At 44.0% G+C, this 27,696-nt stretch overlaps 1 protein-coding gene across 1 annotated transcript in view; it reads left to right on the top strand.

The window, feature by feature from the left end:
* MYO16 (myosin XVI) overlaps nt 1–27,696 on the top strand; it is a 466,166-nt gene that overhangs the window by 96,386 nt on the left and 342,084 nt on the right. Inside the window, exon 5 of the mRNA XM_026493590.4 lies at nt 20,902–21,010. Within this exon, the coding sequence (XP_026349375.3) occupies nt 20,902–21,010 (109 nt within the window). The remainder of the gene's footprint in view (nt 1–20,901; nt 21,011–27,696) is intronic.

Genomic DNA, 27,696 nt, shown 5'->3' with positions numbered 1-27,696 from the left:
AGGACCCTGAGATCACGACCTGAGCCGAAATCAGGAGTCAGACACTCAATCCACTGAGCCACTCTGGCGCCCCATATATTATCTCTTAAATGTCACAAAATTATTCTGTTTTTTAAAATATTTTGTCCAAACATGTATTGAGTGGCTGCATAGTGTCCCGGAGTTTAGATGCTGTCATACTTTCGGGTGACTTAAGCTGTTTCCAGCCTCTCACACTTAACGATGAGTAGTTTGTAATTCAAGAGAGCTGCGATTTACAGTAGAATGTAGTTATGTTTTATTTCCTCCAGGAGGTGGGTGGAATGAGTTGAACTCAAGAGGGCTCTGAGGATGTATATGGATGTCTGTACGTCTGGCTCTTTCTAAACCAGATGCGGTCAGCTGAGAGGTTTTTCTAGCTACTACCGATTGGAGTTCGGCAAACGAATTACGCTGTGATGCTCTGCTCTAAGACGGTCCTCACGTGAAATGAGTGGCCTGTACCCCTGGAATGCCCCTAGTAATGTTGTCCCTGGAAGCCTGACAGCACAACTACGGCCAGAGCCCTAGTTGAGGAAGGCTGTGCCATGGTGGCCTACAGCAGTTTCACACAGGGCCTGGGCTCCTGCTCTCAGGTCAGAGACGCCTGGCCGTGTTTACTCAGTGAGAAACACCACGTGACATTTCTGCTCTGCTTCGCTTCCCCCTCTGACCTTGCCTTCGCTGTTACGGCTCAAGAAAGGCTTTGGAATGATGAAGTATCACCCCTTTGTGGGTATCAAAGCGTGAGAGTCATTAAACAATACAGTTGACTTTCAATATGGAACACGCCTTCTGTGTCGAGGGCACCAGACTGGGTGCAGGGCCGTGAAGGAAAACACCAGGAGAGGGACCTCTGTGTTAGAGGCTGCAAGTGGAGGTGAAGGCCCTGTACATGAGACATGCATGGCGCTGGATGAAAAGATGTAATGAGAAAGGAGTAAGAGATGGACTGAGTCTCATTTCCACATAGAGAGAGCTAACGATTTTAACCCAAAGGTCAGTCAGTCAAATGTTGTGGAATTCAGAGGAAGAGGATTCTGATTGGAACCCAGAATAACCCAGTTGGGACTAGTGGCACAGGTAGAGTAAACTTCATGACATTGTTGAGCGGACCTTGCAATTTGGGGACGGCATGAATAAGGCTTATAGTTTAGGATGGTGAGTTGTAGACGGTGTTTTGGGTTTTGCCTGGCTGAGTGGCTGTTGTGGAATCCCACCGAGAGAGCGATTAGTCTCTAGACCAGTAGTATCTTGAGTGGTGGGAAATACCGTGGAGTTGCTGTCTGTGAGACTGTCTCTATTGAATAAACGCCGAAGAAGAGCGACCAGCTTTGACCAGCGCCTGGTGTGGGGAAAGGGCATGTGCAGGACAGGGGGTTTGGGCTGATCACCAAGGTGAGATGTGAAGGGGGAGCCAGGTGTGTTCATCAGGTGGAGGCAGAGGACAGAACGTCCCAGACCGTTGAACAGGTTGTGTACAGACTCCTTGATGAGAGAAGAAAGGGCAGGTGTCGAGGAGGCCGGGAGTTGGCTGAGGAGAGTGGGAAGAGCATGGTGAGGAGGGAGAGGTCGTTGGGACCCAGTGAGATGCAAGGGGAGCCTGGACTGGAACCAGCGATGAGCTCTGTGTGGGGGTCGGTAAGTACGTGGTCAGATGGTCACATGGAGATGATCTGTCTTAGCATGGTGGGATTGTCACTGCAGCTTCCTGAGGCGAGGTGAGTGTTCGGACCAGGGTGGTGAAGGGCATGAGCAAGTCTGGAAAATGGTTATAAATCAGTGCAGATAATATGGTCCTGTTGTATAAGAAATAATAGTATATTCATAGGATCACATATATGTCCATTTATAATTATATATAGATACACTGTGGACAGTTTTATAAAGCTGATATCATAATATCCATACTTTACAGCCCAATAAATACATGTATAAACAGGACAGCTTGCAAGGGTGTATTAAAATTTATCTACTAGCCGTGTGCTGAGAATATTGAAATAGAATGCTATAACTGTTGCCTTAGAGATTCTTATAAATTTCTAAGACACCGGTTCCCACAAATATAATAAATTTAACCTTTAATATTAACCTCAAATGTTCTTAGAAACTTGTAATTTAAAAAGTAAATTCTACCTATTGGAAAAATATAACACATTTTAGCATGGCCCAGCAAATAAAAGCATTTTAATAGGATTATTAATTATAATATAAGAAAATTCTGAAAGAAATATGTTACATTAAAGCAATATCAATTAAGTATTTACCTGCTTTCAAGCACATTACATCTGTGATAAATTTAGTATGAGAGTAGTGCTTTGAAATTTTTATCTTTGATGGTCTTTAGAATATCCCATTTCTAATACTGGAAGATAATTTATAATAGGAATTTCAACACATTATTGATGGTTGAAGGGTATAGGTAGATCAGAAATATCTGTCATTCGGTCATCTGGGTGGCTCAGTCTTTGAGTGTCTGCCTTCAGCTCAGGTCATGATCCCAGGGTCCTGGGATCGAGCCCCGTGTCCTGCTCCCTGCCCAGTGGGGAGCCTGCTTCTCCCTCTCCCACTCCCCCTGCTTGTGTTACCTCTCTCACTGTCTCTCTGTCTGTTAAATGAATAAATAAATAAAATCTTAAAAAAAAAGAAAAGAAATATTTGTCATCCAAGTTCCGACAGTCACGCTTAGAGACGATTTTATGATAAAGTTGGTGTTGAAGTATGATCATGTCAGTATTAACTTGGCACTGCTAACATATGCACTGCACCATCAGACCACATACAGCCACTTTTTACAAGGGAGATGCCTTGACTTTTGGTTCAAATTGCATTTTTCTCAGTTTTTATTCCCTGTAGGTCGATGACTGGTGTCCCATGCAGATTTTGTCCCGTCTGTGTGTCCTCTAGGGAGAGCTTCCTTGGGAGTTTATAATTTACCAGTGATGACTTGAATTGAACCATCTCTGTAAGAGATCACTGTTACGACAACCTCTTAGTTCTGAGGCAGTTAGATTTTCATACAGTCTTTTCAGCTAACAGGAAAAGGATCAAGTCATTTCCATTACCATGAGCAGATGGAGAAACGTTGGTCTTTTGTTTCCAGTCATGGGAGCTCCCTCTTTGACTGCATTGAAAGATCAGGCCTGGCTGTCATACTAGCTGTTAGCTGTGGGTGACGGAGTATTTTTTACTTAATTCAGAGCTCATCCCAGGGCCTTGGGTGCAGTGTTTATGAAGAAATCAAGCTCCACAAAATCGGAAATTCCTTCCTAGTCAAATATAAAGAAACATGGAATCTTCAGAAACATTTTTTTAAAGATTTTATTTATTTATTTGAGACAGAGAGCATGAGCAGGAGAAGGGGCAGAGGGAGAGGGAGAAGGAGACTCCCCTCTGAGCAGGTAGCCTGATGCGGGGCTCCATCCCAGGACCCTGAGATCATGACCTGAGCAGACGCCTAACCGACTGAGCCACCCAGGTGCCCCCAGAAACATTCAGTCTTTAAACCATGTTTCAAAAGCATGTTATCGTACCAGGATATAACTATCCCTTATTTTGGGGGGATTCATAAACACCAGACCCAGAACAGTGCATATTTCTGACCAGTGCTTGAATGCAATATCTTTGCTGTCATTCATGATTCTTGACACCCTTATTTCTTTTTCAATATTGTATCTGTTACAGCAACCAGATCTGGGTATTTTAATATTAATAAAAATATGATGTTAGGTAACTTTAGATTTTTTTTCAGATTCACTGAAGATATTATGAGATCTATACTTTTATGTGTATATATAATTTAATTCAGAGAGTTTGAGCCAGGACTTGCCAAATGAAAATCACTCTTTGACAGATTTTGTAGGCTATGTTCTCTTGATGATTGAGTCTGTTTAAAAAAAAAAAAATCATAACATCTTTCTGAAGATTTTTACTTAAAGAACTGTCTAATTTGCAGATAATATAGCAGAATTTCAAGATTGTCTGTGGAAGTGTGAATAGCCGTTAGTAGTTTTTGGGTAGATGGGGCAGGAATGACTGTCAGGAAACACACACATTATCTCCCTGTGTCTACGACCGTTCGCATATTTTTGACATTGTGTCTGGTGGGCACATGGTATTTTGTGCTGTTTATCACGTTACTGGCCAGCTGGGACTCAGGAGAAATGCAGCGATCCGTGCTACCTGGGAACTGGGGAGGAAGGTGAGGGGGTTTCAAAGGAAAGATGTGACGTGGGAAACGTGCTGTCAAACTAAGATGCATTTGAATTGAGCTCCCTCTGCCCGCCCCGGGGGCATGTGGAATATGCAGGAGAACTTTGTATGAGAACCATCTCGCAGACAGAAGAGCTTAGGCTCTTTTCTGCAGTAATTGACGTGTAGTAAAAACTTTGGGTTCAAACTTTGAGAACTAGAAGACAGGTGGAAGCCTATGTAGGAGCAAAGAATTTATCTAGTAACAGGAGAACTTTTTGGCTTGAGAAAGTAAATTAAAAAAAAAAAAAAAAAAGGCCGAGCCGAAATGATGCCGCAGAAAATCCAGTTACCATTCAGTATTTTCCATCAGCCTAGAAGCAGCAGAATGGAATAAATCAGAAAGTTTAATTTCTAAGTATCAGTAGAAGCAAGAGAGGTGTTTGATGGCGGCGTCCACGTGACTCTAAGGCTGGGGACAGACGGAAGAGAACTCTGCCAGGAAGCCCAAGGCAGCACAGCTGCCACGGCTGGGAGGTTGTACAGCATGGAGCCTCCTCTTAGGGGCCGTGCGAGTAGGTCCACCTTCAAGGGCTGCTTTCCACACTCACCTGTTCCCAGGCTCAGCAAACATCGGTTCTAGATTTGCATTGTTGGACCTGACACTTGCCTCTGCTGCTGGGGGGAGCAGTTACCCCCCGGGGGACACAGTTGCCACCTGCCTCCATTCTCAAATAATGAAACTGGTAAATAAAGGGGTCACCGTAGAGAAGGATTAGGGCATCCCCAGTCCAGACGCATCTTGATGAGGTCTTCACAGACCCTGCCTGGAACTCGATGGTCTAGTTCAGCAGTGCCCAGAGCCCTTGGGTCACGGGTTCACCTCTTGCTCTCACCGATCTGCCATACGGAGGCTTCACAGTGCTCTGAGGCAGTGTGGGGTTCCAAGAGGGATAGAGAGTCGGCAGGACCCCAAGCACCTTAGACAGATTCTCTTACAACCATACTGTGCCATGAAATGCAGGTAGAAGCTGAGGACACTTTTCAGGGGAGCCCGAGGGGAGAAAGGACACCCACTGCCTGGGGAGTTGGCTGCACGCACAATGCAGTGTCCTCATCTCCATGACTCCTCTGAGTAGAGTGTAGTTGGCAATGTAAATACTTGACGGCGGAATGTTTGAGATCAGGGAGAGTTCATTGGAAGGTCACCAATAATGAGAAAATCTCAAAAATGGAATATTTTAAGAGACTTCACTTTTTTTTTTAAATTCAATTATCCAACATGCAGTGAGTACATCATCAGTTTTGGATTCAGTGTTCAATGATTCATCAGTTGCGCACTACGCCCACTGCTCATCACATCACGTGCCCTCCTTAATGCCCATCACCCAGTTGCATCTCATCTCCAAGTGAGATGACACTTGATCTTACTGATATCATTTCCTGGCTTTACACAGTCAGCAACACAGCCTGGCAGGGATTCACCTGGGGTTTGTCTATTTCCAAAGTTCATGTCCATCCCCATTTCCGCCACCCCTCTGTATCTACTGTCTTTCTTGTGCTTTGATGCCAGTGGGGATTATTTTGTGATTTTAACTGGACTCCTTAAATAAACACCTTGAAGGTAGATTCTTTGCCTTAGAGTTTTTATACCACTACTGCATCCTCCTCTGAGAACTGTCGATACTGAAATGCCAAAGGAGACCTCAAAACCTGGAATAGAATTGTAGGATTTCAGAGTTTGGCAGGGACCGTGTCCCATCACCTCATCAAAAGAGGTACTTGAACTGTCCCAGGTGTAACGATGGTCTGGGACTGGGTTTGGAGAGGAAGCCACCTCTCTACCGTGCAGAACACCACTGATAGATCTGCTCAGCGGTCCTTGACTCGGGATGGATGTCATCTTCTCCTGTGACAGTCAGATTACCTGCTCCTCACTGGTACTCTTCTCTGAATTAGTATAAATTCTAATGTCTATTTTAGAACAAGGGCTTCAGAGGGGAGGGGGTGGGGGAATGGCATAGGCTGGTGATGGGTAGTAAGGAGGGCACATATTGCATGGTGCACTGGGTGTTATACGCAGCTAACAAAACATGGAACTTTACATCAAAAACCAGGGATGTACTGTATGGTGACTAACATAATAAAAAATATTATTATAAAAAAAAAGATTTCTTCTAATGGTAATTGGAAATTAACCCTAAGACAAATTTGAAAAAGCCATTATAAAAATGGAGGATGTTTAAAGGTGTATTATTAAATAAACCCTTATAAATTCCATATCAAAAGAAAAAAAAAGAAAGAAGAGAAAGCCATGTTTAATATGCTGTAAGCTCTCAGTCTTCCTCTCAAACTCAGGATAAAAATGGAGATGCTATTTTCAAAAATATCTCTGGTTAACTTATGATGTGAATTCCTTCCTTCCTTCCTTCCTTCCTTCCTTCCTTCCTTCCTTCCTTCCTCCCTCCCTCCCTCCCTCCCTCCCTCCCTCCCTCCCTCCCTCCCTTCCTTCCTTCCTTCCTTCCTTCCTTCCTTCCTTCCTTCCTTCATCAGGTACATTTTTAATGCTATGTGCCTGGTGCTATGCTTGCTCCTAAGGATACGTGAGCAGCACGAAAAACAGGGTCTTTGGCCCTAAACATTGATACTCTTGTGTAGTAGAGAAAGTAAAAAGTGAGCATAAAGACTAATTTGTTTCTTAGTGTATAATCATTAATATATTTACATCAGTGATTTTCTGCTTGCCATGTGTCAATCTCAGCTTCCGGTGAGGGCTGTGATGGGGTAAGTATGTGGACCTCGTCCTCAGGGCCCTAGGCACACGTGGACTCAGATGCAAGGGCTCCTCACCGGAGGCAGTGCTTTTGCAAGAACATCACCTGAAACGCTGGTGAGTCCCTGTGGGTTTAGGGTGTAGTGATGAGAGTGAAGGAAATGTTGATAATTTATTTTGAAGGTGAAATCAATAGTAACACAGGGTTTTTTGATTTTTTAAAAAAGATTTTATTTATTTATCTTTAGAGAAAGAGAGCATGGGAAGGGGAAGAGCAGAGGGAGAAGCAGACTCCCCGATGAGCAGGGAGCCCAATTCAGGACTCAGTTCCAGGACCCTGGGATCACCACCTGAGCCGAAGGCAGCCGCTTACCCAACTGAGCCACCCAGGCTCCCTGCAGGTTTTTTTTTAATGTTAAAGAAGGAGAGAGAATTTAAATATGACTCCAAGCCTTCTGTGTTTGGGAAATTGGAAGGGGCAATGCAAACACGAGTGGAGAAATACTTTTCTGTGGGAGGGCCATGCGTTCCTTGTTGAACATGTCAATGTCAGGATCCATGAAAGATGCACCCGGAGAAATCTAGGAGGCAGTTGGTCCCGGGGCGAGAGAGAGAGGGAGGGAGGGAAAGAGAGAGAAAGTCTTATATGCACACATATGGGAACAGAAGCCCTGGAGTAAATCAGATCAACCTGTCAAAATGTGAAGTCCGAAAAAAGAACATTTAAAAGAGGGTCCGAAGTAAACTAAGGACTGTTAGAGAAACAGGAATCTGCAGAGAACACTGGAAAAGAGAAGCCAGATTTGGAAGGCAAACCAGAAGCGGGTACTGTTGTGAAGTCCAGGAGCAACGTGCCGGGAGCATTTCCTTGTGCATGGGGGAACTGGAATTAACAGAAGCTAGTCATTCAAACATGGAAAAGGAAACACTAGGAATGTTGCAAACTGCATCCCTAGTTCAGATTCAAGGACCTATAAACTGCGTGGTTTCCCCTTCTTATGTATATAGATACTGCAGTGAGGAACCTTCAAAGTGTAATAGAATATGTTAGACTAAAGAAAGAAAGAGAAAAAAAGAGAGAGAGGAGCTGGTACCATAAGGCACCAGAGATAAATCACACATGGAGACCATTAGCGCAAAGTATTTAGGGACAGAAAATATAAACTGCCCATAGTCACAGTTTGCTGGGAAACAGACCTGGAAAAGTCTGCATTTTCGCAGAGCAAAGTATGGAGTGTTCAGATTAACACAATATGATTTTCTCTAAAGACGTATTTATTTATTTGAGAGAGAGAGAGCGAGAGCATGTGCAAGAGTGGGGAGAGGGGCAGAAGGAAAGAATCTTCAAGCAGACTCCTGTTGAGCACCAAGCCCACGGTGGGGCTGGATCTCAGGACCCAGGAGATCATGACCTAAGCTGAAACCGAGAGTTGGAAGCTTAACCAAGTGAGCCACCCAGGTGCTCCGAAGATAGGCTTTTGAACAAGCAGAGTACCCTGACTGGTATTGGAGAAAATTATATGAATAATCAACGAGGGAGGAAGACACTGGCTCATTTCGTGCAAGGTCTTAGTGAATGAATGTTGTGTGGTTCACACAAAACCCTAATATGAAGGGAAACGAGCGGCTTAGTAGGACATGTAATATAAGAGACTTGCACAATACCTTGAAATTATGTTCAATTTACCCTAACCATAGGGGGCTCTTTCCTACCGTGGAACCCGTGATTTCTTGTCTTAGCTTTTTCTCGGAAACACTTATTCAATATGCTTGCTTATGAAATTGTATCTTTTAACTGGATGGTTGACCTTTAATTATATCGTGGCCATTCATTGATTCAAACGTTACTCAGGCTCACTCACCAGATAATCATCGACTTGTCTAAAGCTTTGCTCCTCACCCTTGACTTTAGATTTGAAACTTGCCACGGACCCCAGAGAATGGTCATATGTTTTCGTCTCCTTTCATAGTTTTTGTTCATTGTTTGTTTTGAAAAATATTTTCCTCAATATAAATATCACACGTTTATTGTAGAAAACTGAAAGAAACCCATACATGTAAAGAAGAAAATTAACAATCACTAATAATTCCGTCACATAGAGATAATCACCAATTATGTTTCGATGTGTTTTGTAATCTGTCTCTCCTCTTCCCCATGTGTTAGAATTTATACAGAATTTAGATGATATCCTGTGTATGAATTGGTAGCCTATTTTTTTTTTTTTTTTGGAGCAAAATGGTGGTGTTATTAAAGCATTGGAACAGGACCCTTGGGCAGAAAGAGCTGCTGCCCTGGGGTTGTGAGGGCTGGCTGATTATATACTTGAGAGTTGGGGGAGGTGAGGAAAAGGGAGGTTTTCAAAAGGGCTCTTACATGCTAAAGAGGACCGGAGATACTGGAGGCCTTGCCATTGTCGATTGAAGGTTGTTTCCCCTCTAGTAATGATGCTGGAGAAGGTCATGTTCTACGTAACTAATGAATCATCGAAATTTACATCAAAAACCAGGGATGTACTGTATGGTGACTAACATAATGTAATAAAAAAATATGATTATCAAAAACAAACAAACAAAAAAAGCCAATGAATAGAAAGGAAACTGGGTAGGGTTAGGCCAACATTTCCTTCCTTTGAGGAAGGGGGATTGACCACACCTTTCTCCAGAAGCCTGTCACCTGAGGCTTAAGACCAGAGGCTGAGCTATTTGCCTTTAACTGGCCAGCAGGTGCCCGGTTTTGCTGTTTATGAGAAGAGGTCATCTAAGGGAGAGGTGTCTCCCAGGGAGGAAAAGAAAGAGTCCGCTTTTACTCACCCTTCCTTCGGTGGAAGTGTTCCCAGGTTTCGGCACTGAAATGATGTGAGAGAGCAAGGTTCTTGTCTCACGGAGTCGAAGAATGAATCTTGAGGACAAAGGAGAGTGAGTAAAGCTGATGTAGGAGTGATGTTAGGGTTTGAAGCCTAAGACCAAGAAGGAATTCTTGAGATGCCTTTGGTGCAAAATGGTGGTTTGTTAAAGCCCGGGGACAGGACCCGCGGGCAGAAAGAGCTGCTGCCCCAGGGTTGTGAGGGGCGGCTGATTATATACTCGGAAGTTGGGGGAGCTAAGGAAAAGGGAGGTTTCAGAGGATTTTCATATGTTAAAAAAAACTCACGGGATACCTGAGGCCTTGCCAATGTGAGGTAAGGTGGTTTTTCCCTCTAGCAAGGCATTAACGTGAAGCTAGCTGGGAGCTTCCTGGAGGAACATTACACTCTGCCCACTTGAAGTATCTGTCAATGGGCTGCAGGTTATAAGGACTTTTAATTGTATCTACATTTCCTTCTGGAAGGCAGTTTATTGATAAAAATGCTTTGTTCTTGTAGATTGCTAAAATATTTGTAAACTGAGGGAGACTCATGTCCTTCAGGATTTTGATCTGTACACGTGAACTCTCTGTTTTTCCTTTCCTTAGCTTTCGGGCAGCCAGGAGAGCCTGAGGAATGTCACATAGATCCCATGGGGAGGGGGGTTGTGGGGTGTCACCTTCTGCTTTGTCCTCAGCTTGCCTTCTGCTCCCTCATCAAAGCGATAGTTGAAGTGAAGATACAGAAAAAGCTCTCAGGAGTGAGAGGGTCCCAACAGGGTTGCCACTGAGGGCTTTTAGGGATGGTCTTTTATAGAAAGCTGACTGGGGAACTTAAATCCTTTTAACATCTCTATTCATATCATCATAGAGCAAGGACTAGTGAGAGCACCTTCAATGGCTTACTTCCTTTTTAGGATTGGGTAATTTTCTTGGTCAAAGTAGCTGTTATAACAAGACCCCACCTCTGTCACCTAGGACAGGGTGGTCTGGTTTGTTCCCTTATCTCTGGTTTCCTTTCATCTCCTGCATTTTTGAATTTTGTGAGCCTGATCCCATGGCTTCCTACCTATCTCTCCCTACCTTGCCCAGCCTGTCTCTTACTCAGTAAGGCCTTAAGGTTAAGACAATTGGGAGTTTCCGTGAGGAATGTCACACATATCCCACCCTGGACTGTGTGTGTGTGTGTGTGGAGGGGGTGGTTTGCAGGGTGTCAGGTTCTGCTTTGTCCTCAGCTTGCCTTCTGCTCCCTCATCATTTCCCCCGTGAACAATTTTGACCCACAAATCCTTTAGATTGTTGAAGGTGGAAGGTTTCATCATCTGTAATGTCTTCCTGCTGGATAGGGGTGTGGAGATGTCCCTGTCTATGGGCCAAATTGGTTAGCTGGGGAAAGTATAGGGCAGTTACAAAAGGGGGAGGCAGCTGAATCCAACACAGACAACACAGATGAACCTCCTAGAGTAGAAGGGATCATCTGTCAGCTGGAAGTTACGGCGGTGAGGGAGTCTTGGCACTAGGCAGGGAGACACAGGAAATAACAATAAAATAAGGTTACTATTATGAGAAAGAGAAGTCGGAATAAAAGACCTTTGATAATTTTCCTCCAATCTAGGAGTTTAAGGTAATCCCTGAAGGAAAGAAAGATCCTTTAAAGTGCCAATTTGAGTATTCATGTCAGTTAGAAACCCAGAAATATTTTGGTGGCAATCTGGCATGTATACACAGCATTCTGTTTTTATCATAGCGCAAGGTCTCCCTTGTGCAACAGGTAAGACATCGAATGCCGTTCTATTAGGTAGATCTGCTTCACACGTTTGTATTACTGTAGTATTTAATAGAGAAATGTTATTTGTATTCCTTTAGTATTTAGTAGAGAAATGCTACTTTGAGCGTCGTTTAGGACTTCGACCAGGTACCTATTAAGAGCTTCCATGTGCTAAACAACATCTTCCAGTCTCAGAAAGGGAACAAAGATGGATGCTAGGTGGTCATACCAGTGAGACACAAAACGTGTCCACCATCGTTTTAAATTTGGAAGGTTGGCTGGGTTGATAGTGGTTTTCATAATGCGTCCATCTTTTTATACACACGGTCTGTACATCTCCAGGTCTTACAGTTTCTTCGACAGTATGGTTCGGTGATACGCAGTTGGATCCTACAATTGTCCTTAAGTATTCTCCTATTTTAGACATTCTATACAGATTTTTATTACTTTTTCTATGTTTACGACACTGTTATTACATCGTTTCACGATCCTGGCAATACGTGCTTCGTGACATAAATAATTTTATGTGTAGCACTGTTTTCCGTTTAGGTTTGTGTCTGTCATACAAGCCAGTATTTAGAAAGCCAGATAGTTCTACCAGACTTGTTGGACGACTTTTCAGATTAGCTGTGTCCTTCCCTTCAGCTCTTCTCTTCACATTTTTCTTCCCAGATACAATCACTCTGAACTCTTTCAGATGATCCCTCTGGTTTTCATATCTATTTCATGTTAAATAACTATGTTTATGTCACTACACGTTGACTTTTCATCTTTAGTCTGGAAGATGGGGATTGAGCTCGTGGTCACTGCTATGCGCCCACCAAACTTCTGTCATATGTAGAAACGTGTCCGGACTGCTTTAGCATGGCTGTAAATGCTTGCCACACCAGTTCAATTTCAATTCTTCTATTCCCCTTTCTTTCTGACATGCTTTGTTTTCTTGACGTGGTTTGTTACTTAGCATGGCAGTGGTGCTGCCCAGAACTATTTACGTGCTCCCACAGTAATATTTATTGACCTCAGGATGTTTACTGAGGGAGCTGTAAAAACCTGTTCCAATATCATTTCAACTGTTATAAAATTTTAAATGGTTGTAATACAGGTTTTAAGATTTTTATTACCATAAAAATTCACAGTCATTAGAATCTCAAAGTACATTTTAATTATAATAAGGGGCTTAATACATAGTTCTTAATGAATGAATGGATTCCCCAATGGTATTGCCTCCTACATTAGGAGCTAACAGTGCAGAAGCCGGAGGAAAGTTGCATGCTTTTAGTTTTTCTTCTGTGCTTAAATAGCGCAAACCCACGGGAAAGTCTCTGCTTGAGACCAGAGATGAATGGATCTTCTGCCTCAGTTCCTTAAGTTTTCATGATTGTGGGCAGGTGGAAGCTCAGCAGTCCTCTGGTTGGTCTGATTCAAGTACAAGAGAGATGGCCTGTGGCAGGAAGATGGGTTCTTCCTTCTCAGCCCCATTCACTGGTGGTCATCAGGGGTAATTCACTCTGTTACAGGTTTCTGCTGGTGCACACCCTACCTGACACCCTCTCTCCCTGACTGCCACAGGGCTTTCAACTGGGATGTCTCAGCTGAGCCTTGGGGAGAGAGGTGGTGATCCAATGTCTTGCGGTTTTGAGGGTTTAGCAGTTTCTTGACCTGTTCCTTTTAGTGGCATACATATTTCAGAATGAGAGGGGTTGCTTTCTGAATGTACCCTATAAAAATTCTGACAATTGCCCAATTCGACAGTAATAACAAGCCTCTGTCTTTCCTGATTGCATTGGTGGCCCTTTGGGTCAGTGCCTGTTATTCTTTTTGTTCAGTGAGTTTAGGTTTCATTTTTGGTGGAGTCTTACGGTTTTGTTTGTCTTTTTATAAAAGCAGTTCGCTGTCTTTGTTCTGATTTGTTTGAAGCTTTAGCAGTTCTTTGGAGTTTGTCCTTGAAGACAGGGCAAAATTGCTAAAAGTTTTCTTTTCATTCTCAAATAATTGGTTGTAAGCAGTAGTGAAGGGTCTATAGTGTTTTCCTGGGTCACTGGCTGGAAGATAGACTTTCAAAAAACTAAGTAGTGAATTACCTGGAAATAAATGAATTGAACAAATTTTTGGGCGATCTCTTTCAGAAGTGCCTGTAAGTTTCTACTTATCTTTCATAAAAGTGTTTTGCTACATGTGGGCTCTTTTTAAGGAACAGATTTACAAAGCGTTCCTTTATACATCTCCAAGCACATGACATTTTTGTCAATAGTAGTGATAATAGAGGGCATTCTGGTATTTTTTTCTGATTTGTATTAGATGCTGCACTTGAAACTTTTAACATTGTTGGACCTGCATATTCTGGGCATGATGTTTTAGAAGTATTTCTTGCCTTTGACTAAATTATTTTGCTTCCCCATTGCTGGTTTTGTCAAAAATATCGTCTCGTAAGAGTGAGGGGAAGAAGGGAAGCCATCAAATCAAATCTACCATCCTTAGCATTTCAAGGAGCGCAGGCTGAACTTCCCGGCCTTCTCTCTTTCCAGCTGTTTCATTCTGTCCCCATTCTGAACTTGAATTCAGGACCCAGCTAACATCTGTGTGCAGAGAATAATGGGTGATTTATTAGAGTATAGCTCATGGTTGTCTTTACAGATACTAGATTTAATAAGATAGTCTTTGTTTTCCGATTACTTTTATTAGTAGAGCCGATTGAGTACCTACTGTATGTCAGCACTGTGCTGGGCTTATACTGAGGTAACTGGCGTGTCCATTAACTAGTAATAGTTGGCTCCACTTTGCAAACTGTGGGGCAGAATTAGGTGTATTGCCCTTGGTCTTGAAGCCAGTGAGCAGCAACCCGGCACTCGGCATGGACCCTCTGATGCCAAGCCTCATTTCGTTGTGTCAAGAGAACTTCCCTCCCCCTTTCCTGCTTCCTGCAGGAAACACCCTTGACTGTCATGTCTGTGTTTTGCAGCTCCCTGAGTTCTCATGTCCCACTTTCCATTTCTGAATAGTGTCGCCAAACCTACCCCCTCAATGAATGCAAGATACTGGAAATACACAATTAAATTTTTATGGACTTCTATTTTAGAAGCCCCATGTAGACTTTTTGTTCTTATCTAAATATGTGTTTCTTTCTTTTGAATGTGCATTTCTTGAGGATAGCAACTTTTATTGTTCAGTTAATACAAGACTCCATGAATAGTTCAGCAGTGAATATTGTCACGCTTCCCAAACACGGTATTTTTGGTCAAATTAATTCAAAAAATGTGGAGACGATCTTTAACTGGTTGGGGTCCGGATGACATGGGCACTTGAAGCCTTGAGAAAGAGCTGAGGTGATCCCTCTGATCCCGCAGTACAAGTCCCAGTATCCTTAAACTAAAAACCTGCAGAATGCTATTAGCATGTGTTCTGACCTAAGATAATTGCTCGTGCATTATACATTCGTTTGGGACAAACTTCATTTTTTTCCTGCTAGCACATAATGCAAAATTTTCTACAGAAAGAAGAGAAAGCATCTGCAATTCAAAAGCACAAAACATCCGCTCCCAGAATTTTCTATTTTCCCTATCATGTTAGATGCCAGCATTTTTATATTTAAGTGGGATATTTTGTGGCAGGATATTTGAGGACTATGTAAATATTCTATTCCTCATCAAAGTTTCCTTCAAACTTCCGCCTTTCCAGCACCCAGGAACACAGTGTTAGCATCCCTTGATGATTCTCATTTGAATCAATTATGACTAGAGCGAATGCCAGGTTCTAACCTTGTCATTCCTCCTGCATGTATTAGTTGGGATGCTGTTTTAAGGAAGAGCCTTTTCTTCTCCCCTCTATTCAGGTATTCATGTGTTTGTTGATATCAGCATGCACTCATGGGTTCCCAGCTGTAGTTCTGCTGTGCAGAAACCTGGCAGACCTCACCTCTGCCAGTGGTCAAGGTTAATGCCATCAGTGATGGGACCAAGGGACATCATGCACCCGCCCGATAGGGTACGATGGGATAAACGTGCCGTCCCTTCTGTGGTTTGCCTGCCAAAAACCTTGTAAGGACATCTGAGAGAAGGTCTTGAAGAGACAGAGGGACTCTTCCAAATTGGAGGGAATTAAAAAGAAAGGACAACTGCACGCACTGGGGGATGGTGGATTACCTCCTGAGCCAGGGGAAATAGCTGTCAACGATACGATTGGAAACATTAATGAAATTTGGGCATGCATAGTGGTTTCAATAATAGTGTTTAGTAATGCTGAATTTTCTGATGCAATAACTTTTATGCACGAGAATTACCTTATTCTTATGAAATACATATTAAAATATTAGGGGTGATGGGACATGGTACCTGTGACTCACTTTTAAGAGATTCAGGAGGGGCTCCTGGGTGGCTCAGTCAGTTAAGCATCTGACTGTTGGTTTCAGTTCAGGTCACGATCTCAAGGTTGTGGGATCGAGCCCCTCATCAGGCTCCATGCTCAGCTTGGAGTCTACTTGGGATTGTCTTTTTCCTCTCTCTCTGCCCCTCCCCCTACTTTTGCGTATACACGTGTGAGCACACACACTCTCTCTCTCTCAAATAAATAAATCTTTTAAAAAAAAGAGATTCAGGAAAAATAGAGAGTGCAAAAATAGGGGGAAAGTATAAATTGGTGAAGTTGGGTAAAAAGCAGAGTATAAGTTTCCTAGGGTTGGTATAATAAAGTGCCACAAACGAAAGGGCTTAAAGCAACAGAAATTTATTGTCTCATAGTTCTGGAGGCCAGGAGTCTAAACAAGGGGTTAGCAGGGCCTCACCCCCTCTGCAGCCTCTAGCAGAGGCTCCTTCCTCGTCTTGTTCAGCTCCTCGGGGCACCTGGTATTCCTTGGCTGCTGGCTGTGTGGCTCCGATCTCCGCCTCTGTCTTCATGTGGCTGCCTTCCCTGTGTGTGTGTGTGTGTGTGTGTGTGTGTGTGTGTGTGTGTGTGTCCCCGTCCCCAGGGACCCTCATCTTAACTTACCTAATTACATCTGCACCCACCCCATTTCCAGTAAGTCCACCTTCACATCTACTAGGGATTAGGACTTTAGTGTTCCTTTTTGGGGGGAGATACAATTCAACCCCTAACAAGTATACAGGAGCTCTTTGGACTGCTCTTCCAACTTTAACAAAACTTGAAACGATATCGAAATAGAGTTACCAGGAAGTGTTAGCCTATAAAAAGTGGCATTTGCTTATTAAGATGCCATCAGGTACCTGCCGTTAAAATTCCAGTATTAACGTGTTGGAGCATTACTACTAAATGAAAGGGCTGGCAAGTCTATTCACTGGCATTCAGCTGTTACATACAGCAACCGCTACAGTGTTTGCTTACGGGAAAGGTGCACTTATGGGTTCGTATGTCATCTGCTAGGCAGTAAATAAGATTCCTATCTGGTGGGTGGGGGGGGTGATATAGTTGAGTTAGGACATAGGTTAGGACAGGCTGGAGTTTGGGCGGCCTTCCGTAGAGAAAATGTGCTCAGGGCTCCCCGTAGGAACCGTCCCGTCCTCAACTGAAGGAAGTATTTGAGGAGTAGGATTTTGCATGGATAGCATTGGATGCTTCATGTTCCTGATGAAAACCAAGCTCGATGTGATTGATTGTCTTGAGGCCGAACTGAGGGCCTTGCCTCTCTGTATTGTACAAGGATCATGTTTTGGTTGAGCTGTTCTCACTAATGCAAGTTTTTCTTAATGTGGAGTTTCTTCTTTGAATAAGACAAAGGATAATGATGACTGTCAGTATAAGAAGTTTGACATCTGGGGGTCATGTGTAGAAACATAGAACTAGGAAGATGTTTTGCACACACACGCACCTGCGTGGGCACACACACCTCCCAGGGCGTACTGTGCTCACGGGCACCGCATATGAACGAGAATGTACGTGTGTCCTCCCATCTATTCTCACTCTCGCTACCCTTTTTACACAGCTAATTCCGAAGCCATCTGTCTTCAGAAAGTACAGCGTTCAGTTATTTTACGATGTAGGCTTTGGGAGACGCGTCGTGATGGCTTAGATAGTTGTTCTTGTACAAAAGAGTAGGTGTGACCTTGGACACGCCTTGTCCTGTGTTTGAAACTCTAACCTAAAGCCCTCACCTCATCCTGCTTCTCATGTCCTGGAATGAAACCATGGTGGGCACCGTGCAATGCACACACCGACACACGGGGAAATGAAAGTTCATGTTTGCTGTTGGCGCCCACGTTCTGTACTGGAAATAGTGAGCCCCACATCCACGGAAACAATGTAATTAATATGTGGCACAGTTCAGGGGCACTTTTCCCTGGCTTTGATACTCAGCGCTGGAAAACCATTTATGTAGTGGACTCTTAGCATCTGTGGAATGAAATTTGAAATGTAAAAAAAAACTTAAAAAAAAAAGAAAGTATTTAAGAATATCATGTCTGGAAGAGAAAAAAGTATTTTAGAATACATATATTTTTTTTCAAATTTCTTATTAAAAAGGGACAATGTCAGGGGGATATTTTTATTGAATGATTTATTGGCTCTCACTTTGCAAAATTGAAATTAACTTTATATTATTGAGTGGTTCAAAGTATTTAAAAAAAAAAAGTACTGGCACAATACGTTGTAAATGTTACTAATTCCCAGCCCCATGGGCCGTTTCCTTTCCGTACGCTGAAAATGAGAGCATCCTGGTGTTATTAAGGCAGGTCTCTGACATTTTGAGGAGAAGTCTTACTTTGCAAGTCCTCAGGCCCTCAGTTCCAGAGGGATCTATTAACAACTAAAATTGCACATTAACACTCGAGCCAGTCATGCTAAGAACGGTAATCAGTCAGGGAATCGTATCAATGGTGTTTTTTTTTTTTTTCATTTTTGTTTTCTTAATAGATGTACAATTTCAGAAGTATAATTCCAGATATACAGCTACTCAGGGGATCCTTGAGGACCAGTGTTCTTACTACACAAGGCTCAGCCTGTCCGGGGGCCTCTCCCAAGACCAGATGGTCAGGGTGGAGGGGGCCCAGCACCAGGCCCCCCTGCAGGTGGGGCGCTCCCACCCTGTCCAGTGGTGGAAGAAAGAAGGGAGGGAGAAGGAGGGGGGAGAGGGGAGAGGAAAGGAAGGAAGGAAGGAAGGCGGGTCACAGATGTCCACCTGAAAGAGCAAAGGCAGAACAATGTAAGTATGCATATAGTGATTCTGTAATTTTATTCATGCACCCTTAAAAATCAGGAAATTTAGTTTAAAAATTATGAAAATTACAGTTCTCTGCCTTAATTTTTAGTAATTAGTCTAAGTTCAGTTTTTGCCTCCTTTTTTTTGTTTGTTTGTTTCTTCCAGTAAACCTTTTTTAGTGGCTAACGTGGTCCAGGCACTATAGCAGGTGGGTGGGGGAGGGGGTCAGGCGCAGGGGAATAAGCTGTGATCTTTGATGAGGGAACTTTCCCACCCCCAGGGAAGACTAACATCTGTAGAGCGGGGAGCACCTGGTGACTGAGCAGCAGAGACTGGTGAGTGATGAACGGGTTGGACGGCAGTGAAGGAGCCCAGCTGAGATGAGGAGCAGTGAGTGTCAGCTTCGGACTTGCTCTGCAAGAGCCTCATTGCTTCTTACAGAGTAGGGAGCCTTCTCTCCAGGTGCACCACCCCCTCAGCACCAAGTTGTCCTCCTATTTCTTTTTGTTATTGATAATACATGACTTTTAGTTATAGTCACTGTTGTCTCATATCCAGATGTTTGGCAGAGATAAGATTGTAGCTGCACATTTATGCGTTGGCGAGAAAGAGAATACCTGATTGACTTCTGCTCCTTAGTATTGAAATCGACAATGGCACCCTGCAGTTCTCTCTCTCAACGGGTTCTTTAACAATTGGTACTTGAGTAGGTATGCAAAATCTTCCTCTCCTGGTTGGACACTAAAAGAGAGGACTCCTTAGCAAAGTCTGCTTAACAGTATTGCCTCAAGTGATTTCTTTTTCAAACTCTGAATAACTAAAAAAATTAAATGCGCTAAGAAGATCCTTTGAAGTCTTAAGGATCTTAAACTCACATGCTTCCTTAGCTAAGTGAAAATCTGCAATATAGCACTTAATTTGCTCAGATACAGGGGTAGCCTTATATGGTTATGGCGAGTACAATGTGCGGCACTCTGGGTGGTGAGGGGGCGGCGTAGTTCTCTGCAGGACAGACAGCACGACACAGACTATTTGGCCGCTTGGATCTATTTTTAGTTCTGTCTTCACAGGCTATTTAGAGCCGTCCTTTGGAAACGCTGTGTGGACTCGGTAAGGTATAGTACAGTTGTTTGTTTAATCCAGGTGTACAATAACAGAAGGCAAAATCTCCCATTTTCGTGTATAAGACTGTGAATATTACACACCTTTTCATGTAACGTTTGGAATTCGGAGAGTGTATGAACTTTAGTGACATTGCAGCACAGACTTGTGTTCAGTAAAAGGAATAGGGGAAGACTTTCATGTCCCTGACCTGAGTTCAGTGACTCGTGATTGGGAGGTGAACGGGGAGTCTTGGTCAATGGATATGTGTTCACGCCATGCCCTTGGAGAAAAGATGTAAACCATGCCTGATAAATTTTATGGAGCTCATTAAAGATTTACGTGAGCAAATTTTTTCTAAGGGAAAGTACATCTGTCATCGTATTTAAGCTGGGATGGGCGGCGGGGAGCGGGGGGATGCTTCCTCAGAGGCACCTGATGGAGAGTGCTTTGAAGCTAAATGATGTGTCCTGGCCATATTGAATATGCTTCGTCCATTAATATCTACAGATTGTGCTTTTTTCAGAAAATAGAAAGAGGGGGAAAAAAAAGACATACAGCCAGAAGCCATTAGTCCAAGCCTTTATTACAACACAGTAGTGTGAGAATAGCTCTCAGATGACTTTCTGCGGAGAGCAAGGTGGTTGAAGAGCTTATAGGATAGTTTGGGGAAGATGTGTCAGAGTTCCTAGAAAAGTTCTCCAGAGACTCTCCGAAGGCACGGGAAACTTCTGCTGTGTTAGAGACAAGGCAGCCGACGAAGAGGTGCGGTTGGCGCCCCAGCCATGTGCTGGGTATTTGCGGTTGAGCCAGAGGGGTGGGGAGAAGTCAGGGCTAAGGCCTTGCAAAGGTCAATTGGGTGTTTTTAGCCTACTGGAGGCTCACAAAGTATTTATTGTATTTCTCTTGAAACGGAATTACAGTTTCCTACATGATTCTCTGGGGGTGGATCTAGCACAGACTTCTCTGGACCTGTTTCCCGACTAACGTGAAAGTGAAAGTTTTGATCTGCTTTCTTTGCTGACAGTATACATCATGTTCCGTCTGTTCTGTTTCACTTACAGGCTGGAGCCAACGTCCTTCTCCAGGATGTTAATGGAAATATCCCGTTGGATTACGCCGTAGAGGGGACAGAATCTAGCTCTATCCTGTTGACCTACCTGGACGAAAATGGTAGGCGGATGCTTTGAGAAACTGTAGAAAGATTTAAAGACAGCATGGTAGAATTTGGTAGAATTACCAGTGCATATATTTATTTTTTAGGCATGCTTACGTGTTTGCAGATTGATGGTGCTTTCCCTAGATCATGTAACATGAAGTCTGTCTTTCTGTATAACATTTTCTTGTTCCCACCGCGATGCATTGTTGATTTAGTCAGTGCAGTTTTGCAAGGCAGCAGAAATCTGGAGGCCAGCAATGAAGGAACATTTTAACAAGCATCTGAAGTCCATAATTAGTGGCGCGGGGTTTGTAATTATAATCTATTCTCCACTGGGAGGGCAAGGGAAGTGAACCAACACAACTGAATTTTGAGTTAAGGAGAGCCAGGTCATCTGCCCTGTGTCCACGTAGGAGCGGGTGGTCTTTGCAAGAATGACACGCCCACGCCCGTAAGTGAGGGCCAAAGTCAAGGGCAGCCCGCATCGCACCGCAGCATCCACTGTTGGTGACACTGGGAAACACGAGCGTTGGAAGCAGGCACCTTGGTCACGGTGCTAGCCTGAAGGGACGAGCCCGAGCTCCCAGCTACATCCCCTGACAAAGAATGTTTAATTGCACATGCTAAACGTATAATTTCGTGAGTAAGTTCAGCACTGGCTAAGTGGGAGGTATCTGAAATCCTGAGCCCACTAGGGTATTAAGCTGAAGAAGTCTGCCACTTTCTGTTTTCCTTCTGTTTAGGTATAAATAACAACAAAGGAACTCCAGTCCCTTCAAGTATGATCTTTTGTCAGAGAAGAAGTTTAAAAAAATTTTAAGAGCCACACGGTGCTTCTGACTCTGTCCTTCTTGCTTCTAAGAAAAGCCCTCACATCTGCCTCTTTGTTCCCTCTGCTCTTTGCCTCCTCCCCATCGCTTGTATCAAAAGGTTTATTCTGAGGATGGCTTAGAATAATAATAATTAGCACTTAGCAGCCACCGAGTTCTTAAGAAAAAAATTATCTCATTAATTCTGAAAGCGGGCTAAGTACCATTACCTTCATTAGGGACAACGTGAGCTGGGCTGTCCTAGGGAAGGTCACGGAGTCTCTGGGCTGGGGTGACAGAGGCAGCGTGGGGGGAGGGTGTGGCTCCCTGCTCTTCTCCTTCCCTCTTGTACCTGCTCCTTACCTGAGGGTCACATTCAGGTCTTTTATCCTTTTGTCGGCAGTGACTTACTGGGGACAGATTCCATGACTTCAAAGGGGAGTGAAACTTGACATCATGCACATCCCATGGCTGCAAAGTCTATTGTTTGGACCTTCGCAAAACTTGCAGTGGGGGTGCCTAGTTGTGAATTTGCACGCAGAACTCAGTTGTGTATTATTAGCTGAGCCACTGCTATTTAACACCTTTCTGCTCTTCTTCTTCTGAGTTTCTGATAGACACAGGGATAAATATTTCTCTTTGAAAACGTAAATCAAATATCTTTATTTGCAAAAGAACTCCCTTGACTGATAAGCCTTTCCAAGTCATCCAAGGATTTTGTTTGCTAAGAAATTTTAGTATTTGCAAAAGCAGTATTATCTATCCTCCATAAAGAAAAATAAGTGTATTCCTTTGGGAGTTTGATTTTATTTTTTAGTTTTCTTTTTCTTTTTTTTTTTTTTTTTGAGAGAGAGAGTGCATGAGCAGGGGGTAGGGGAGCAGAGGCAGAGGGAGAGAGAGAGAGAGAAAATCCTCAAACAGACTGCCCACTGAGCACAGAGCCGGATGTGGGGCTGGATCCCACAGCCCCGAGACTGCGACCCGAGCTGCAACCAAGAGCCAGACGCCCAACCAGCTGAGCCACCCAGGTGCCCCAAGAGGTTGATTTTAAATATGATTAAGGGGGAAGAAAGAGGGGGAGGCATTGACTCTGAATGGTTAGAAGAAAATCTGTCACGACACTGGCTGTCACAATCAGCTTGTAACATGCATGCTTGCTGGAACAAATTCAATTTAATATCTCCTCAATTTTTAATTCTGTTTTCCATTTGTCCCCACTGTTGCGCTGGCCTGTGCCTCCCACCCATCTGCCCCCCCCCATCATTCAGTCTGCTCCCCGTTCCTGCTGGGGTCCCTCCTACGCATCTTTATCAGCTGCCACGCTTGCTGGGAATACTGTCTCATTCGATTTGTTCTCTGGCCCCCTCGCTGGTGCGCTGTGACACTTATCTGCTATGACAGCATGGGCTGATAGCCTCAGAAATGTCTAATATCCCACGACGAGATTGTCATTACTATTTGGCTCTCGGTGTTTCCGCACGGCATTCTCGATAGCTGGGTGGTGGCAGCTCCTTGAATTTTCGGTGCGCATCCTACAGTTTCCAGGCCGAGTAGTTATCGCGCCGTCCCATCCTGACGCGTGCGGCAGGAGGCAGGCGGGGTCGTGAGCAAGTTGATTACATGGAAAATCGCTGGTCACAAGTTCTAATTGTACTGTCACCGCTGACACACACTGTATACCCGGGCGCGGCAATTAACCTCGGCTCACCGCCGGAGCTTCCCGGGCTGGGAAACGAGACAGCCGCGGAGCGCTGATGGAGCCCGTGATGCGTATTGGACCTGCAGTGCGAGGTGAACCAACTGGCCTTCGCAGAAAGCGATGGATTAGAAAATGATCCGGCAAGAGAAGAAAGCACCGCAGGGGGAGCACGGGGTGGTCCCGGACGGATGCACGCGGAAGGATCTCTGCTTTCCACTCTGTTCCCCGTGTGTCATCACCCAGCTCCCTCTCTCCTTCCTTGGAAATCCATCGCGTTTATTCTGAGTTCCTGGTCTCCTCTACTGAGCCGCTGCTGGAAAATGTCCCTGCAGAGATTGCCGTTGCCTCCTTGGCTCTCTGTTGGCAGGACCACCCTTCTGCTCTCCTGTGCTCCCTCCTGTCCCTGTGACATTCTGTGACCTCCATCCCACTGTTGTGTGAAACCTCGCTCCCCTGCGATGATCGTTCGGTACTCTTCTCCATTCTCTCTGAGTTTCAGTTGGTCTCCTTTGGGTGTGTCCCTTGCACACTCAGACACCAGAGCATGGGGGCTGCCAGAGCGATGGTTTTTGAGCATCTTCTTCCATCCCGCCACGTGCTATTTCTGGCTGTGTCACCCGTTCCTTGTGTTGTGACCACCTCCCTGCTCCTGGGAATACTCCTGCAGCTCAGATATCTCTGAAGACGTTCTGCTTTGCAATGTGCAGTTTTAAAGTATCGGACAATTTGAAATAACACGCCCAGTATGGAAGTTATCGTTCTCCTTGCATGCTCTATCCATATTCTATTTTACCCTTTAGCCAGGAATCCAAGTATCTGAATGTCATTTTTCTTTTCCTAAATATCTCATCAAATTGTCACCAAAAGTTTATAGATTCTGCTTCCCTGATGTCCGTCTAATACGTCCCCATCCCTCACCGATTGTGCTGTTGCCGCCTTAGTTAAAACCCTGGGTTTTCTGTTTAGGAACAGCCTCGGAAACTGGCTTAGCCCGCCGTGATGAATGTTCAGAAGACCCCCAGATTCATCAGGGCACAGTGACCTCGTGTATTTTTTTCTGCCTAATAAAATTCATTAAAAATGCTGTCCCCACACCATGCTCTTGGGAATCACCCATTGTTAGGGTGGCGCCTGGGACAGTCCCACACGATGCCTTTGGTCAGGATTGAGGGGAAGGGATCGGGTGCAGGGTTAAAACACCCCTTTGGCTTGAACACGTTTATTTATCTTTGCTAGAACCAGCTTCCTTTGTTAGCCTGCCCAGAGCAGGCTTCAACTCCTGGAGTTGGCAAGCTTAGGAAGCTTCCTACGGAGACAAAACTTAGAGTTAGAAATTCTAGGAGCTGAGAGGATGCCGTGCCTCCATCATGGGCACAGTGGTACAGTAGTCACCTGCCCTAGCAGCGCCGAGTACCCCAGGGAAGAAGGGGTGGATGGAGAAAAGGAAAAAATGGAATTGTTACAAAAACAATGTTACCGTAAGAGGGACAGTTAGGGAGATGAGTTAACAGGGTTTGGACTGACTTCAGGTGTTAATGTGATTTCAGTTCCGCACACACACACCCTGATAGTATCAGATGTAATCAGGCAACAGTAGTTAGTATCACGTGCAATCACTTGTGAATTCCAGGCAAATGATGTTTTTCTTATTTCCTAAATGAAAAAATATTACCAGATTCCTGTCAAAATAAGAAATCTAATCAGGACTTCTATTGTTTTTCAGAAAACAGGATGAAAGTAAAACTTAATTTCTTTAAAAAAAAGACAAGCTTGGCCAACTGCCTGTTACAAAATAGACTTATTATGCCCACAATTTTCTCCTGCAGCAGTGTAAGAACTTTGACCGAGAAAAGAGGGAATTTCTGTTCTGTTGTCTTACTGAAAATAGACTTCTGCTTTTTTCCTGAACATATAATGAAAATCTAAAAACAAATTTTCTTGGTATCGAATTTGATTCAAAATTAAGTTTTAAAATAATAAGATAAAGGCCATAATATTCCCCTCTGATTCCTTCACAACAATGGCTGAAGTAGATTGCTTTCTCAGGACACATTGTAAGTGAGCTGAAATGAGTGATCTCTGTTTTTAATTTGTCTTTTATCTTTGAGCCCTATTCTTCTATCATTCAGTTTTAACCATGTGTTTAATTCTCTAAAAGACACATACCACTGCTGTAAACACGGCCACATTATAAGAGAATAATGTAACCATCCAATTCTTCTGCTGCTTCCAACTGTGCAAAATTGAACACTGACATTTGAGAAATAATATTTTCCAAAATTAACTCACATGTTCAATTCCATCATCCTAAAAATAAGAAGAGAGTGATAGTTTTAGATGGTTCTGACAAACCTCTAAGCAACTCTTAGGGGAAATCTGTTCGTTCTTCCAAAATGGCGTGTGGAGAGTCCAAAGCTGGTCATTGGTGCCCCCTTATGTCTCCCCTAACATGGGTTTGCTTTGGACAGAGTATTTGAAACAACCCACGTTATTCAAATAGTGCATTTTGCTTTATTTTGTTTGGCTTTTGCCTGCCTCTTTATGAAAAAAAAAAAACAAAAAAAAAAAAACAAAACCCAAAAAAACCCACACTGCGAAATGAATGGCTCGTGGTCCCTGCCGCAGAAGCTGAGTACGAGTGCTGGCCACAAGCCGAACGTGGAGCCGGGTGCTTTCTGTGTTGTTGTAACTCATCCTCTTAAAGATCAGCCCCATTTTGCAGATGGAGAAAGTGAGGCCCGGGATAAGTTAGCTTCTCCCATTGGCACTAGAAGTAGGTACAAAACACAGCACTAAAACCCAGGCAGCCTGACCCCTGAGGCCATGCAATGTTCAGCCAGGCTCTGGAAGAGTTTTGTGCCAGGAGACGGAGGTGCTGGGCTCTGAGGGGAAAATGAAGGCAGGTGTGCGACAGGCCGATGCTCTCTGCCCCGTGGACAGATCCTCTAAACAGTGCCTGTGGCTTCGCTCCTTTGAGCGACCGAGTGACTGTGGACATGCAAGCTCAGACAGGTTAAGTTCCTTTCCCACAGTTGCCCAGGGGAGGTCAGCCGCAGACGGCCTTGACCAGGGGGCCTGCTCCCGTGGGTGGGTGGGTGGCGGTGGTGCTCTGGTCCCCTGCGTCCCTCCCACCTCCGCGTTTGCTGCGAGGACTCAGTCAGATGGGAGGGGGAGAGAGCGTGAGTGCTCAGAAGAGCGGCTGGTTCATAGCAGCTGCTCCCTCAGAGGCAGATGTTAAACACCGTCATCATCATCATCGTCATCATCATCATTGTCCTCATGACTTTCCCTGAGGATAGGGTGGATTATTTCCCCTCAGTAAACACCTGTTAGGTCCAGGGACCAGTGCAGGGAACGGGATGCATAAATGGGAAAGTATGAGCTACCGTGGAGATTCGCGATCATGAAGGCTCAGGTTAAAATAAGGGCTGTGCAGAGGTAGGGACGGGCAGCGAGCAGACCTGAGCTCTCCGTGGTCAAGTCCGACAGCCGGTTCCTCACTCCGTTTTAGCTGATTCCACTTTATTAACGCTAATAATTCCTCTTTATTAACACTAATTGTCGAATCGTCGTGAAATGCTTGATTGGAGCATCTCTTTAAATATGGTTTGAAAGCTTTTGTGATAGATGGGAACGTTGTGAAAATAGCACAGGGGGTTCCCATGCACCCTTCACCCAGTTCCCCCACATCAACAATTTCCACAGCCTCGCTGTGTTGATCCAAGCTACGAGTTAGCATGGCTACAATACTATTCGCCAAACTATAGATTTATTCAGACTTTTCCAGTTTTCCCACCAGATGCAGTTTTCTGTTCCAGGATACCACAATTGCTTTTGGAAGCCACTCTTTTGGCCAGGAAATGCTAGAGAACAAAAACTCTATTTTTTAGCTCACTTCAGTTCAGTTCAAACAATTTAAAATACTTTGGGCAGTTCCCCTTGGTGATTTATATACTAAAACAGAGATGCAATGAGAGCCTCCCATTGGTAAGGCATCATATCACATCTTTGGGATATAATAAGAGGAAAATTATTCAAGACTGTATCCTAGCTGAAAATAGAATGCATGCCGAGAAAAACAATTATACAGACTTTGAATGAGAATTCAAAGTGGAAGAGGGGCTTCAAAGTGGAACGCGTTGAAGGAACAGTAAGATAAAACTGAGAGTTGACCCCCCAGCAGCTGAAAAGC

Source organism: Ursus arctos, unplaced genomic scaffold, assembly GCF_023065955.2.
Source record: "Ursus arctos isolate Adak ecotype North America unplaced genomic scaffold, UrsArc2.0 scaffold_10, whole genome shotgun sequence".
Lineage (NCBI taxonomy): Eukaryota > Metazoa > Chordata > Mammalia > Carnivora > Ursidae > Ursus > Ursus arctos.
This window is presented reverse-complemented; position numbering and strand designations above follow the sequence as displayed.